Below are 17,597 nucleotides of genomic sequence, written 5' to 3'. Positions count from 1 at the left end.
GCCAAAATTGTGACTTTTTCCAGCAAAATTCTGACTTTTTTCCAAGCCAAAATTGGAACTTTTTCCCAGCCAAAAATTGTGACTTTTTTTCCCAGCCAAAATTGGGAATTTTTTCCCAGCCAAAATTGGGAATTTTTTCCTAGCCGAAATTGTGACTTCTTTTCCCAGAGACTTTTTGCACAAGCCAAAATCGTGCCTTTTTCCCAAAGCCAAAATTGTGACTTTTTTTCTATTTCCGCGACTTAGTTACTGGTCGCGATTGCGTCGCAACAAAGAAAAGTTGTTTCAAAGTTATATGTGCCTGGATCACTTGTGGAAATGAACGTGGGTGATAATATCTTATTTCCTTCTCCGTCGCATTCCGCATCAAACCAACAACTGCTAGTTAATTAAACAATCTTTCCCTGATTCTGTTTACGTTCGAAGTGGGCGTTCGCCAACCAGATTTCGACACATTACCTCGTATGCTATAAGTAAACACCTGGTTTCGCGTTGGTCTATTAGTGGGGTATAGAGTGACTTACATTTCGTTTTACCTAAATTAAAGTCAATTCACTTTTTCATAAAAAATACCCAGGCATAGGAATGCAAAACTTAAGCTTACGTATAGGAAGTACACACGTGGTATATGTTGGTCTATTAGTGGGATATAGAGTGACTTATATTTCGTTTTAACTAAATTAACGTCAATTCACTTTTCAAAAAAAAATAACCAGGCATAGAATGCAAAATTTAAGCCTAAGTTTGGGACATATGATGAAGGCATTCTGAGGTAAACGGGTAATTAGCAGTAAGGTCTGAAAGGTGTAACAGGCAGAAAAACCTAGCAGTTGTGCTTAAAAAAAATAAAATAAAATAAAAAAGGTGTGGTCCAACCTAATGGTTACTCGGACGCTATGTGGATTTTTAATTACATCCGTTCTCCAATTTCTGGCTTTAGTATTTTGATGCAAGCTACAGTGAAGCTTGAAGGTCACTAGAATAAGTGACTTACTGACCGGAGAAGTCGCAAGCAAGCAAGAAGAGAGTCAGAGATACTGATGAACCCAAAAGCAGTCATTGCATCAAGGCAATGGAAGAGTATGCACAAATATGACAGGTGTCATCCTATTCAAAATAAATATTTTGATATTCTGAGTCTGTGTGACACTTAGGTTGCAATCTCTCCTTTTTCGTCGTCAGATACTGAGTACATTTGGACATGAGAAAAGCCTAAAATAAAAGCAGCATGCACAGGCCTACTGGCCAACGTGCCTATCCGAGCCACTTGGCTACGTTTGCCATATTTTTGCTAAACATTTGCAAATTAAAACTGTATTCCTGCAACGGATCCACTCAGGCTCTGCGACCAGAAATTTGAAAAAACTTGAATCAACACAAAATACGGAAGATCTCACTAAATTTTGCTCTTGGATCCAGAGATCCCTGAAGATGTCGCGAAATTAGAACTTCTTCGGAAGTTCAAGCGATTGAATATCGAATTGAATATAGAATTTAGGCCAAAGGCCAAGCACTGGCACCTACGAGGTCATCCAGCGCTGAAATGGAAATTGACAGTAAAAGGTTTTGAAAGGTGTAACAGGAGGAAAACCTCACAATTGCACTATGAATCTAGAGGAGGGTGGAGAGTAAGATAGAAGAAAGAGAATATGAAAGGAGGTACAGTAAGAGGAAGGAAAAGGGTTGCAGCTAGGGGCCAAAGTTACGCTGCAAAGAACCTTAAGTAACGCCTACAGTGACCGCATGAGGCGCACTGACGGCACTAGCCCCCTACGGAGAAAAGTTGGATGCAATGCATTACTACCCTAATGCAGTTCTCCTTGTGCATTAATAATTTGTTTACATCTTTATCTATTTACTTATTTTGGTTTTCTATTTTCATAATAAATTATCTCTCCTTCTGTTACTTCTTTTCAATGAACAAATTATTCTCTGGTTGAAATTGGTCAAATGATTAAATTGCCAAACACATAAAAATTAAGCATTACACACAAAGACAAAGATCGAAATTCATCACCTTTCAGGTAAAACAGATGAGTCAGTGATTGTTTTCCTTATCAAAAACACCTGTTGTGCAGTTAAAATGGAATACCGTATTATTGTGTGTGTCTTGCTGACTTACTGTAATGGGGGAGGGGGGGGGGGGATATGGCGTGGATATTGTATTATGGCATTCGCCTTAGGTTACGAATAAATAATTTTTTATTTAGTACATATATTGTTTAGAAAGATGAAGATTCTTGTTTTTCGTATTCATTCGAGAGAGAGAGAGAGAGAGAGAGAGAGAGAGAGAGAGAGAGAGAGAGAGAATTTCACTTTAGATTAAGAATAAATCTTATGTTGCACCTACTATTTAGTGAGAGAGAGAGAGAGAGAGAGAGAGAGAGAGATTTGTGTTCTTATATTCACTTCATATGAAGAAGTTACCTATTGCAACAATTGATTGGAGAGAGAGAGGAGGAGAGAGAGAGAGAGAGAGAGAGAGAGAGAGAGAATCCTCGGGATTACTGACCAGATCGCTTGTGTCAGCGCCGTTACTAAAAACACTTGTATGGCACACCTGGCCTACTTATAGTAGGGAGGAGATCTTTTTGACCGCAACATCTGTTGCACCTGTTAATTTGAACCCCCACCCCCTTTCCAGGGCTCAGAATCTGTTTCACGGCCGAGAGAGAAAATGCCTTAAGGAAAGGAAATGGTGATGTCAATAGGTAAAGTAGATTCACAACAACCGTGCATTTGACGTCTAGGCCAGTCCCTTACGACGCTTCTGATTGGCTGTTGATAAGCCAATCCCAGGGCTGGAAACTCTTCTCAGTCTCTCTCTAGAGTTCACATAGGCAGGATGTACGTTCCACCTCTACTGGAAGACGTATCTCTCAGGAAAGGTGGAACATACATCCTGCCTGTGTGAACTCTCTCGAGAGACTGAGAGTTCCAGCCCTGTTATTGGCTTATCAACAGCCAATCAGGAGCGTAGTAACGGACTGGCCTAGACATTAGATGCACGGGTGATGTGAATCTACTAACTACATTATATATATATATATATATATATATATATATATATATATATATATATCATATATAATATATATATATATATATATATATATATATATATAATGTAGTTAGTAGATTCACATCACATATATATATATATATATATATATATATATATATATATATATATATAATATATATATATATGATATTTCGTCAACAGCTTGAAAGATTTGCTACAGGCTTCTTGTATAAAAGATGGCAATGTCTGAACACGGACCAAAGGAGAGAGAGAGACAGACAGACAGAGAGAGAGAGAGAGAGAGAGAGAGAGAGAGAGAGAGAGAGATATGCTTGCTCTAATACCAATTTCATATGAAAAAACGTGGCTGCTTACTGCTTACGCAGCATAATGGAATAGAATTGAAAATAGATTTTAGGCCCAAGGCCAAGCACAGGGACCTACAAGGTCATTCAGCGCTGAAACGGAAACTGACAGTAAGAAGATTTGAAAGACGTAACAGGAGGAAAACCTCAAAGGAGCTGCACCATAAAACAATTATTAGAAGAGGGTGGGAAATCAGATGGAGGAAAGAGAATATGAAAGGAGGTACAGTAAAAGGAATGAAAGGGGTTGCAGCTAGGGGCCGAAGGGACGCTCCAAAGACTCGTGAGTAATGCCTACAGTGCTACCATGTGAGGTGCACTGACGGCACTACATCAACGCCCCCCACCCCCCCGCTACGGGAACTACTTACGAAGATAGCTCTCGAATCCATCAAGATATCTGGGCAAAGATAAGGCGTAACTTAACATGTGAACATCGCTGTGGGTTGGCAATTGTTGAATAACTCTGTGAATCAGTAGTATTCTTGTGTAAGCAGTGACCAGACATATTGGTGAGTTACCCTAAGTTACGTTTATATTTCGATCGCTCTTCGTTTTAAGCGAGACGTCTCTAGTATTTCATTAGTTTAATGACTTTGCTTTTTTTTTTGCTCTTATTTCCACAATTATTTTCCCTTCTAAGTGGTTCTCTAATATTGCTTTACCTGGTGGCCATATTCAAGGGCAACTCTGTTGTCAGTTTCGACAAAATAATTCTAAATTCGTACGGTACAATCTCTGATTTCCTTCTCATATAAATGACATTACAATTAAGACATTACTTCCACCGACGCCAAGTTCTCACAATTACCTACGTTTAGGTAATTGTAAGAACTCTCTAATTATCTAGTTAATTAATTATGAAGTAGAAGAGATAAAAACCGCTACCAAGTAATTACAAGCTCACTTTATAAAAACAATCATCTAACGCAATTAAGTGACATGTATGAAAGTATACATATTTACGCGTATTTTTCCAGTTGAATGAATATGCAACACTGCAATCCTTTCATCGTCAGTGTCTGTTGGATAATTAGAATTTTTGTCCTAGGTAATATTAGAGGTAACATTTTTATTAATATTATTATTACTGTTATTATTATTAATACTATTTTTTTTGTCCATCACAGTCCTCCAATTCGACTGGGTGGCATTTTTAGTGTGGGGTTCCGGGTTGCATCCTGCCTCCTTACGAGTCCATCACTTCATCACTTTTCTTGGCTTGTATTATTATATTATTATTATTATTATTATTATTTATATTATTATATATATCTTATATATATATATATATATATATAGATATATATTTTATATATCATATATATATATATAGTATATATAATTTTTTTTTTTTGCTCTATCACAGTCCTCCAATTCGACTGGGTGGCATTTATAGTGTGGTGTTCCGGGTTGCATCCTGCCTTCTTATTAGTCCATCACTTTTCTTCCTACGTGCGCCGTTTCTAGGATCACACTCTTCTGCATGAGTCCTGGAGCTACTTCAGCCTCTAGGTTTTCTAGATTCCTTTTCAGGGATCTTGGGATCGTGCCTAGTGCTCCTATGATTATGGGTACGATTTCCACTGGCATATCCCTTATCCTTCTTATTTCTATTTTCAGATCTTGATACTTACCCATTTTTTCCCTCTCTTTCTCTTCAACTCTGGTGTCCCATGGTATTGCGACATCAATGAGTGATACTTTCTTCTTGACTTTGTCAATCAACGTCACGTCTGATCTATTTGCACGTATCACCCTAACCGTTCTGATACCATAGCCCCAGAGGATCTTTGCCTGATCGTTTTCTATCACTCCCTCAGGTTGGTGCTCGTACCACTTATTACTGCAAGGTAGCTGATGTTTCTTGCACAGGCTCCAGTGGAGGGCTTTTGCCACTGAATCATGCCTCTTTTTGTACTGGTTCTGTGCAAGTGCCGGGCATTCGCTTGCTATGTGGTTTATGGTTTCATTTTTCGTATTGCACATCCTACATATGGGAGAGATGTTATTTCCGTCTATCGTTCTTTGAACATATCTGGGTCTTAGGGCCTGATCTTGTGCCGCTGTTATCATTCCTTCAGTTTCCTTCTTTAGCTCTCCCCTCTGTAGCCATTGCCACGTGTCATCGCTGGCTAGTTCTTTAGTCTGTCTCATGTATTGTCCGTGCATTGGTTTGTTGTGCTAGTCCTCTGTTCTATCTGTCATTCTCCTGTCTCTGTATATTTCTGGGTCTTCGTCTACTTTTATTAGTCCTTCTTGCCATGCACTCTTTAGCCACTCGTCTTCACTGGTTTTCAGATATTGCCCCAGTGCTCTGTTCTCGATATTGATGCAGTCCTCTATACTTAGTAGTCCTCTCCCTCCTTCCTTTCGTGTTATGTCCGTATTTGCTCTTGGGTGTAGTGCTTTGTGTATTGTCATATGTTTCCTGGTTTTCTGATCTATGCTGCGGAGTTCTGCCTTCGTCCATTCCACTATTCCTGCGCTGTATCTGATTACTGGCACTGCCCATGTGTTTATGGCTTTTATCATATTTCCGGCGTTGAGTTTTGACTTGAGTATCGCCTTGAGTCTGCATATATTCTTTCCTGATCATGTCCTTCATCTCTTGGTGTTTTATATCCCCTCCTTCCATTATTCCCAGGTATTTGTATCCTGTCTCATCTATGTGTTTGATGTTGCTCCCATCTGGTAGCTTTATCCCTTCAGTTCTCGTTACTTTGCCTTTTTGCATGTTGACTACGGCGCATTTTTCTATTCCAAACTCCATCCTGATGTCCCCAGATACAATCCTTACAGTCTGGATTAGGGTATCTATTTCCTTGATGCTCTTACCATACAGCTTGATGTCGTCCATGAACATCAGATGGTTGATTCTGTTGCCTCTTTTCTTGAGTTGGTACCCGACATCCATCTTCTGTAGTACTTTTGTCATGGGAATCATGGCTACTACGAAGAGTAGTGGGGACAGCGAGTCGCCCTGGAAGATCCCTCTCCTGATATTAACCTCTGCTAGTCTTATTCCAGAGCTTGTAAGTATTGTATTCCAGTTGCGCATTGTATTTTTGAGGAAGCTTATGGTGTTTTCCTCTGCCCCATATATTTTCAGGCATTCTATTAGCCATGTGTGTGGTTTCATGTCTAAGGTTTTCTTATAGTCTATCCATGCCATGCTTAGGTTGGTTTTCCTTCTACTGTTCTTCATTACCATTTTGTCTATCAGGAGCTGGTCTTTTGTGCCCCTACACTTCCTTCTGCAGCCTTTCTGTTGGTGGGGGATGGTGTTTGTCTCCTCTAGGTAATTGTATAGCCTTTCACTGATGATACCTGTTAGTAACTTCCACATTATTGGTAGGCAGGTGATAGGCCTGTAGTTATTGGCTATATTTCCCTTACTCTAGTCTTTTTGTACTAAGGATGTCCTTCCTGTGGTCATCCATTTGGGTGCATGGTGATTTGACATACAATGCTGGCGTTGTTCTGCTATTCGTGGGTGTAGGGCCTTGAAGTTTTTGAGCCAGTATCCATGGACTTCATCGGGACCTAGGGCTTTCCAGTTTGGCATTTTCTTTAGTTGGTGTCTGACTGTGTCTGTCGTGATCTCTGTGAATCTTTGTTTTATTCTCCCTGTTTCTTCTTCCTTGACTTCCTGGAGCCATGTTGCATGTTTGTTGTGTAATACCGGATTGCTCCATATGTTTTCCCAGAGTCTCTTACTTGGTTCGGCTTCAGGAATTTCTTGGTGGTTGTCTTCCCCTCTTAGTTGGCTGTATAGTTTTTTCTGGTTGGTTCCGAATAGTTTGTTCTGTTGGTATCCCTTATTCCTGTTCATGTACCGTTGGATCTTATGTGCTTTGGCCTTAAGCCTCTGTTTTACATCTTCTATTGTGTTGTTTAGTCCCCTCTCTTGCACTTTGTATTTCTCATTGAGTTCCTCCCTTGTTTTCTTGCTTCTTAGCCTTTTTTCTGCCATCCCTTTCAGTTTACTCAAGTCAGATCTCATCACCCTGATTTGCCTTTTCCAAGGAGGTTGCTGTTTTGGTTTCTGTTGGGTTGGCTGTGCTGGTGGCTGTGCTGGTGGTGTTGGTGTTCGAATCCCCATTAGTTTTGCTACTAATCTTGCTCCTGCATATGCCAAGTTATTTGTTTCTGTGATACTGGTGGTGTGTATTATGTCCATTATTTCATTGACCTCACTTGTTTTCTCCCTTAACTTCTTGGTGTTGTAGGCTTTCATGGAGGGGATCTTTGTTCTCTCTGTATCTGGCTCCATCCATTATCCAATTTTTTCTACCCATTCTGTCCTCTCTGTTACTTCGTCGGTGTTTCTTCGTGTGTCGTTGTTTGATACCTCATCATCCCTGTCTTCTTCTGTGGCATCGTCTCTCAGTTCGTCTTCGTGTAATTCGTTGTCGTGTGACATTTCCTTTTCCAGTTCTTCTCTTTCTGTTGGGGAGAGCCAGTTCTTTTTCTTTATGTTCCTTACTTGGTCTGCCAGCCTCTGCTCTGTTTGGGGGGTGTTATTCCTCTCATTCCAGATGTTGACCAACCTTCTTCTATGTCCTCTCTCCGTCGGGTTGCTTCTGATGTAGCATCTCCATATTTCCTTATTTTCTTCTCTTGTCCATTTCTTCCTTTGGTTTGCTTCTGTAGCTCCAATCTCATGCTGTTGGTTACTGTCGTTGTGGTGGTCAGTTGCTGGATGACGACCTCCAAGTACCTGACCGTCTTCCCCTTCAATTGGGTTGAATACCTGGCTTCCGGACGAAGCTCCTCTGTTGCCAGAGGTTCCATTTACGTCGTTGTCGTTTATTCCTTCATTTCATAACTTCATTGCTGAGTTTTGATATTTAACCCATAGCTGGACCCTACCCCATCAGTGATAGGTATTCATTTACAGCTGAGTAGACTGAGGAAATTATGGTAAAGATCCTTTCCCAAGGGATCAACACCGAGGAGAGCGATCACCCATCCAACGACTGACCAGCCCCAATGTTGCTTAACCAGCCCATTATTATTATTATTATTATTATTATTATTATTATTATTATTATCATTATCATCCAAAAGATGAACAAGGGGAATTTCATCTAGTAACACGCGCCACCTTTCTGTGTTTGACCAGACAGCAAATAACAACTTGGTACTGAATATAAATTATAGGACAACGCCCCAACCGCTGCGATCCATGAGGTCATTCAGCGCTGAAACGGAAACTGACAGTAAGAAGGTCTGAAAGGCGTAACAGGAGGGAAAAAAACCTCTTGCAGTTGCAATATGAAACAAGTGTCAGGCGAGGTTAGAGGAAAGTAAGATGGAAGAAATATGAAGGGAGGTACAGTAAAATGAATGAAAAGGGGGGTCGCAGCTAGGGGACGAAGGGACGACGCACAGTACCCTGAATAACAACCCCTACGGTGTACCGCCTGTGGTACACTGTAGGCTTTGTTACTCATCTCAGAAAAATACATAATTGGAGTCATCCATCATACCCAAACACCTGCTTTATTTAGCAGATGAGTTTCTGCCGTAATTACAGGAGAGAAATTACAGTAGAGGTGGGCGCTGTAACCTCACGTGTTGTCTTTTCTTGTATCCATCTTTCTGAGAGGATGAACACACCGTAAAGATTCCTGTAACTTACGTTTTGATTGTTAATTGTTTCAGGACATTCGACTGCTGACTAGAATATTCATCAGCAATTCTCGTCACAATGCTAAAATAGGATTATTTTTGTCCGTTTTCTAAGATAAAGTAAACAGAATTAAGAAACATTTGCGCTGATGTCTTCTGGATATCGGGATCATTAAAAAAAATGAAAGTCCGTTCGTTATTATATATATATATATATATATTATATATATATATATGATTCTATATATATATATAGATATATTTATATTATATATATATATATTATATATATATCTATATATATATTATATATATATATCATATATTATATATATATATATATGATATATATATATATATATAATATATATACACGTAAAACACACCTTCATGCAACATAAATGAGTAATACAGAGAGAGAGAGAGAGAGATATTTGTTACGTAAACAGACACCAAGACCTGAAGGGTGACGAGTGTTATGGGCCACTAAGGGAACAAGTGGGCCAACAAATGGGTTTTTATGAAACATGGATATTATTCCTTTGTGTAACCAGCACTTCACTTGTTTCTCAAAGAAGTGATAGACGAGTAAACTAACTATAGTAGATTCACATCAACCGTGCATCTGATGTTTAGGCCAGTCCCTTACTTCCCTCCTGATTGGCTGTTATTAAGCCAATCACAAGGCTGGAAACTCTCAGTCTCTCGAGAGAATTCACATAGGCAGGATGTACGTTCCACCTCTCTTTAGGTTTACGTCTTTATAAAGTATCCTCAGGAGAGGTGGAACATACATCCTGCTTATGTGAACTCTCGAGAGAGACTGAGGAGAGTTTCCAGCACTGTGATTGGCTTAGTAACAGCCAATCAGTAGGGAAGTAAGGGACTGGCCTAAATATCAGATGCACGGTTGATGTGAATCTACTATAGTCTGGACTCTGGGCTTCGGATCAGTAGCAATGCTGAGCTACATACGATCGGGACATCGGCTCTATCCTGGTTAAATACCTGCAAACTTCAGCTGGGGCAGAGGCTGGCTGACCTTGTCATCAGAATAGAATATAATATATAGGATCTAGGCCAAAAGGCCAAGCACTGGGGACCTATGAAGTCATTCGGCGCTGAAAGGGAAATTGAGATTATAAAGGTTTGAAAAGTGTAACAGGAGGAAAACCTCAAAACGCAGTCGCACTTGGAAATAATTGTTCAGGAGAGGGTTGAGGAAAGTAAGATGGGAGAAAGAGAATATGAACGGAGGTACAGTAAGAGGAGCGAAAAGGGTTGCAGCTTGTGGCCGAAGGGGCGCTGCAAAGAACCTTTAAAGTGATTCATTTCGGAAGTATTTATTCGTTGTCTTGAGAGATATATGACTCGGCATTTCAGTTACCATGTCGGCTATCATGACTACGGGCTTATAGGCCCCCCAAGGCCCCCCCCCCCCTTTGTAAAAGACCAACAATTTCAAAGATTGCATATAAGTTTTGTCCGATATTATTATTATTATTATTATTATTATTATTATTATTATTATTATTATTATTATTATTATTATTATTATTATTATTCAGAAGATAAATAAAGGCATTCCATCTCGTAACTCGTGATATCTTTTTGCATTTGAACAGAATTTTAAAAAAGTAGGAATGTAATATAAAATTTAGGCCATAGGCCAAGCGCTGGAACCTATGAGATCATTAGTAATGCCTACACAACGCTTGGAGTGTAGTGCACTGATGACACTAACCCCCCCCCCCCCACCCCAAAACCCCACCCCTACGGGAGCATTTTTATTTTCCGTCTCACGTAAACAAAAAGAAGAAAAACGGACATTAATGAATACTGTCCCATAAAGGTAGCTTACTAAAAAGGAACCATAACTATACTGTTTTTTTCATCTGTCCATCCGCCTGTGGTGTATGCGTATGGTAACACTGCAGCCCGGGCTTTAGAAAGTTACATTCAACAATAATAATAACCCTATTTCGAATATTAACGGTGTAATTCGCATGCAATAAATTATTAAAACACTTTTCAGTTACAAATGTACAGCCAGATATCCTTTTATTTACCTAAAACTTACACATAACGTAACTATTGAAAGCCCGGGACGCAGTGTTACCATGCGAAAACACCACAGGCGGATGGACAGATAGAAAAAAAACAGAGTATAGGCATAGTCAACTGACTTCTAATATTGCAGATTCCATCCCTTTAGCGAAACCGAGTCGAAATGTCAGTTCAGTTGTTTACAGAGACTGTTATCTGTGGCAGTGGATAGTGGATATTATAAGCTACTCTGTAACTGCTATACTACATTACTACTAAGCACGTGACCCAGAGATGGTAGATCTTCTGGAGATAAGATTAACTAAACGGGGCGAGTGGTGGTCAGCTAATGACTGTCTACTATATATATATATATATATATATTATATATATATATATATCATATATATATATATATATATACACACACACACATATATATATATAATATATATATATATATATATATATATATATACAATGTGTGTGCATAATTACAATACATACATACATACATACACATACACACAACACACACACACCAACACACATATGATATAATATATATATATATATATATTATATAGATAGATATATATTATATATATATTATAATAATTACTGTATACGTACATACATATGTACATACGTAGGACCTGTCTCGAAATTATATCAGTATATAATCACTGATAAAAGATGGTTATCTTATTTCATCTAAGTCAAGCTCACTAGACGCGGCGGGGTGAGGAGGCGAAGGAACTATATATTCTCGTGGTAACAATAAAAACATATTTTTAAATTCTAGATAACTCAAATGATCTGGGCACCGTAATATACGAAAGGAAAAGATGAATATGATATTTAGGTCAAAGGCCAAGCATTAACAGCTTACTCGGGGTGCGTAATAAAATCTACAGTCTAATAGAGCATTGTTTCACCAACGAAACTTGAAATAAATAAGCTATGTTTTATTAGAAACGATTGTTCTGTACTGCTTTGTTTTCAACATTTTCATTCCTATCCTCAAATATCCCATCCTCCAATTCCTGTATCTGTGAATCACCGCAAAACTCCTTTTTCAGACCTTTTGAGGCTCTCCCATAGACCTTTCCTAGCCCCCAACAAGAACAACAACAACAACAAAGTAGTTTGTAGGCTTACTCCCCGAGGAAGAGGAAAAAATATAAAGCTGTTGAAAAGAAGCAAAAGTGTAACCCTCAAAAATATCAACAGACTATAAATAAATAGTCTTTATTTAAAGAGATTCTCAGACTTACTAATAATACTGTAATTTCGGTATCCTTCAAAATACTTCAATTTCAGATTCCTCCAAAAATATCTACAGGCTTATAGAAAATTCAATTTCAGATTCCTACAAAATTATCTAGACTTGTAGAAACTTCAATTTTAGATTTCTCCAAGAATATCTATAGACTTATAGAGACCTTCAATTGCAGAATCCTCCAAAAATATCTATAGGCTTATAGAAAGTCTTCATTTTTAGATTCCTCCAAAAATATCTACAGACTTATAGAAAGTCTACAATTTCAGATTCCTCCCAAAATATCTATAGACTTATAGAAACTTCAATTTCAGATTCCTCCAAAATTATCTGTAGAGACTTATAGAAAATCAGAATCCTTCAAAAGTCTTCAATCTCACAATTCTCTAAAATAATATTTAGAATTCAAATGACATAAAAGTGACTCTCTTGGCACTGGACGGCTCTATAAACCCATTTCCTGGAGTGTGATCTTAGATTACAGTAAGACGACGTCCACAGTTCTAAAATCTATGGTGGTGGTGACCTTTAAATACTGATAAAATCAGGGTAGACCGTTAGATAAAAACATGGGCGACCGTTTGATAAGGTGACAGCAGCTTCTTTTAATCTCAGCTGGGACGCCCTGTTGCTGAGTGAGACGTATGGAAGGGTCAAGAGAAGTATACAAATATTAGCACTTGAAACGTCAAATGCAAAAACAAAATGCTATACAATCGCATTTCTCGGCTCTGCCAACGTGGAATCAGAGGAATTTATTTCTGGTGATAGAAATTAATTTCTCGATATAATGTGGTTCGGATCCCACAATAAGCTGTAGGTCCGGTTGCTAGGTAACTAATTGGTTCCAAGCCACGTAAAAATATCTAATCCTTCGGGCCAGTCCTAGGAGAGCTGTTAATTAGCTCAGTGGTCTGGTTAAACTAAGATATACCTAACTTAATTTATACAAACGCATAACAACGGAATGAAAAGGAATGTAAAATTTAAGCCATAAGCCCAGCGCTGGCACCTATGAGATCATTCACAGCTTAAAAGTGAAAATTGGGAGTAACAAGGTGGAAGAAAGAGAATATGAACGGATGCACAGTAAAAGGAATGAAAGGGGTTGCAGCTACGGGTCGAAGGGACGCTGCAAATCTCTCTCCTCTCTCTCTCTCTCTCTCCTGCTCTCATCCTTCTCTCTCTCTCTCCTCTCTATATATATAATATATAACCAAGATATATACACATATAAAATATATATATATATATATATATATATATAGATATATATATATATACTATATATCGCCATATTTATATACATAATCAATGATAATGTACATGGAGATTTTAAAATTATCAAAAGCTAAGCTAAGCAACCTTACTTATTATCAAATTGCCATAAGCATTTACCTACATAAATTGAATGCAGAATATCAATTATCCATACTGACTTCTAAAAGACGATATGGTTTCCATGGGAACGAATCTCCACTCTTATATTAATTCTGTAACCCCCACCCTTTTTTTCCTTACTTAAGAGTGTTTATTAATGAAGATAAAATGAACTTGGTGTATTATGAGGTATTGGATATATACTAAGCACCACAGTAATAGAGACAAACCAATAAGAATTCTCTCTACAACACACTGTACTGTCAAACTTCAATATATCTAAAAATATGTCAATTTCTCTCGGTTATAACACTCCCGCTGAAAAGGGCAGTATTACCATATTCCCAAGTGAAAAGACTGTTAAAACTACTTAACGTATTACACGGGTATTCCAAGGTTTAGCTTACATAACACTGTCAATGTATCGTCACTACGTCAGTATTTCTCTCTCTCTCTCTCGACGGTTAAGGTTTAACTCGACCTATGGAGAACCCGTATAACTCTTTTACACTTCACATTTTGAACAACGAACTTACTCTTAATGTTTAGAGAGTTTTTAAACGAACCCTTTTAATCAACGTTTACATTTCATTGTTTTCTGATGAACAAACTCGTAACGAGTTTGTTCGTCAGAGGTTAGTCGGACACTTCAGCGCAGAGGACGGGGAAAAAAAATTATACTCCACAGCAAATGTGACATGAGATTCTCACCTCTACGATCAACGAAATAAAGCTCGTTTTCCTTTGCTCTTAAATCTACCGCCCACGAGGTTACTTAGTACCATTATAGATTCGTGTACTGTAGTACCATACATCACTTTTATGGCGTGTAGCCTTTCTCTTCTAGAATTGCTCGAGATCAGACGCTGATATTTTGTAATTGAATCAGATAAAGGCGACACGATATTAGCATTACGTATCAGGTGTGTTTCGTTTATTGTGCATTGATATTTAGGCCAATGTAAGTTAAATTTTATCTTCATTAGCGTTAGTTTCACTAATACTCAGAGATCATTGATAACCTTCCACTGAGAGTATAGTTATAAAGTGTTCAAGGAAGGGAAACTCATATAACGTCTTTTATGTGTGTGTCTTTTCTGTGTCTGACGTACTGATCTGGGACCTTACAACCAAATTCTGTAACTTTTGCAAAAATACCGTAATAATATCAGATTATTCAGATAGTAATGCCATTTTCTACTATAAGGAAGATGAAGACTTTCACCATAAATTCCCGGATAGTGAAATAAATATTAATGAAACCATTACGTCTACGGTAGTCATTTCACAGCATTAAGTCTAGACAAGTCCTTGTCTAGAGTCTAGACCACTGGTTTTCAACATTCTTGTGCCAATGGCCCACTTTTGGCATCCCTAAATACTCATGGCCCACTGCTCTTCAGAATTGTGTAGTGATGATAATAGAATTATTGGAGAAACAAATCCACAGTTATGTAAATGTACATAATTTATATTTAAATTTAAAAACAGCCAGGATAGCTTTTGGGAATCTGATAAGGGGAACCGAACAGATTCCCGAAAGTTATCCTTGCTGTTTTTAAATTTAATATATGTACATTTACGATGAGGATTTTTTAATAGAATTATTATAAAGCATTCTCTCTCTTATAAATACTGGGCATATATTTTTGAGCTACTTGTTTATTTTACTCTTCATTATGCCTAGATTTTTTTTTCTTTTGCATACTATTTTGGAGATGTCCGTACAATGCTCCCACCCCCCACCCCCGCGCCTCAGAGCTGCCCATGGCCCACAGGTTGAAAACCACGGGTCTACACCTGGTGCTTCAACATATAAACTCCTGTAAGGACAAACAAACATGACAGCTTCTTAATACTATTCCCACAGATCTGGAAGAAGATCTAGAGCTATGCTGTTCGGCCTGGTATGCCTAGGGCTCGTGGCCTGGTTCCTGGTATGGTCGCTCCGGATTCCTCCTCCGCTGATGGGAGTCTACAGCAGACCTTCCAAGTGGTACTGGATCAAATTCGTTGCCTTCTATCTTCTCGTCAAGCTCCGGAGATGGGTAGAGTATACGCTAAATTGCTGGTTATGAAGGAAATGACTGATGGGTGTAGTTTAAGTATGTGAATCATATCTATACTTTGTTTTTTTTCATCTGTCCATCCGCCTGTCGTGTTTTTGTATGGTAACACTGCGTCCCGGGCTTTAGATAGTTACATTCAGCTTACATTCAACGATTATAATAATATCCTATTTCGAACATTAATAGTGTAATTCGCATACAGTAAATTATTATAAAACACTTTTCAGTTGCAAATGTACACCCAGATATCCTTTTATTTACCTAAAACTTACACATAGCGTAACTATCTAAAGCCCGGGACGCAGTGTTACCGTACAAAAACACCACAGGCGGATGGACAGATGAAAAAAAACAGAGTATAGTTTTTTAAGTTTTACTTAGGAGTTACGTTTAGACTCGCTCTAAACCATGGAGGGGAAATGTCACAACACTTTTCATCTCTCCAGCCCACTGAACCTTTCAAGGTTTTGAGAAAACTTGACCAAGTGCGTGCCTACAGAACGTAGGCTCGCGTATATGCAAATGAGCGGAATATGAATGAGAATTTAAACACCTTTCATGCAAAAGTGAGAGAAAATTCTTGACCTTCAGTTCCATCATGTTTACCAACTTTCACAGCGAGGTGGCCGAGGAGAGGAAGCTGGCAAAGCAGAAACTACTTCAGGTTACGGCATCAAGTCCAAGGCTTCAGTGGAAGACATGGAATGCGTCCAGCCACTCTCTACACATCCCAAGGTAAAGAATTTCTTAGTGAAGGGTATGCAGCCGAATAATAGTCACTAGGGCAGAGCGATTTTCCATTTTTTAAAATAATTTTATACGTTACATAGGCCTATACACAGACCTCCCATCGAAGGAGAAGGGAGAGAATTAACCTGAAGGAAGCCTTTTGCCCTCTTTTCATTCTTATAATTGTTGTTCAGCTCTTTATTCTTTCTTTTGATGACTATTTGCATTATGATTAGGGTGCCAATGCGTCTTATGAATGTCATTTGGTTAGGAAGCCATGATACGACCTTCCCATCTGGAATTACTTGCTTTAGAGCATCCCACTCATGCTCACTATTATGAAGTATCACTGTTCTCCACAGTGTACTGATGGCACTACTTCACCAAGCTCCCCCCGCCCCACCCCACCCCCTGGAGGTGGAGGAGACTATCATGCGAGAATTATCGTAGGATACCCCATCTTTAAGTAGCTACTCTCATTTCTGCAACCCATCAAGTACTAGGTCTAACCCAGAAGATTTTTTTTTTTTTACTCTGAAGGCCATCGATGCTGTTTACTTTAACGCTGCTAACTCCAACGGGCTGTATCTCGTGGCTGCAACAGCGAGGCGTCCTCAGGGGGTTGTCAACGGGGTACTGTACATTCGGGTAAGTGTTGTTCATTTTCCAATGAATAGAAACTGATAAGGAATGTTTTTTCATTTTTTTTTTTTTTGAATTTCGAGCAGTAATTCGTATTCAAATACGGAAAAGCCTATGTAGTAGACTTACATCAACCGTGCATCTGATGTCTAGGCCAGCCCCTTACGACGTTCCTGATTGGCTGTTGATGAGCCAATCACAGGGCTAGAAACTCAGGATATACGTTCCATCTCTCCTGAGAGATACGTCTTTCAAAAGTATATCCCTCAGGAAAGATGGAACGTACATCCTGCCTATGTGAATGCTCTCGAGAGAGACTGAGAGTTTCCAGCTCTATGACTGGCTTATCAACAGCCAATCAGGAGTGTCGTAAGGGACTGGCCTAGACATCAGATGCACAGTTGATGTGAATCTACTAAAGT

General features: G+C 38.7%; 2 protein-coding genes across 6 annotated transcripts in view; one reads left to right on the top strand and one right to left on the bottom strand.

The window, feature by feature from the left end:
• Positions 1-17,597, bottom strand: part of LOC135199252 (uncharacterized) — a 95,221-nt gene that overhangs the window by 36,472 nt on the left and 41,152 nt on the right. The gene's annotated exons all lie outside the window — the stretch shown is intronic.
• LOC135199250 (uncharacterized) overlaps positions 1-17,597 on the top strand; it is a 54,093-nt gene that overhangs the window by 26,703 nt on the left and 9,793 nt on the right. For 2 of the 3 annotated variants that reach the window (XM_064227134.1, XM_064227136.1), the window contains exons 2-4: positions 15,606-15,783; positions 16,423-16,539; positions 17,074-17,181. In XM_064227134.1, coding sequence (XP_064083204.1) covers positions 15,606-15,783; positions 16,423-16,539; positions 17,074-17,181 — 403 coding nt within the window. Of the gene's footprint in view, positions 1-3,791; positions 3,903-15,605; positions 15,784-16,422; positions 16,540-17,073; positions 17,182-17,597 lie in introns of those variants that run through there. The other variant, XM_064227135.1, reaches the window with a different exon arrangement.

The sequence above is a fragment of the Macrobrachium nipponense genome, chromosome 25 (genome assembly GCF_015104395.2).
Source record: "Macrobrachium nipponense isolate FS-2020 chromosome 25, ASM1510439v2, whole genome shotgun sequence".
In the NCBI taxonomy this organism is placed as follows: Eukaryota; Metazoa; Arthropoda; class Malacostraca; order Decapoda; family Palaemonidae; genus Macrobrachium; species Macrobrachium nipponense.
This window is presented reverse-complemented; position numbering and strand designations above follow the sequence as displayed.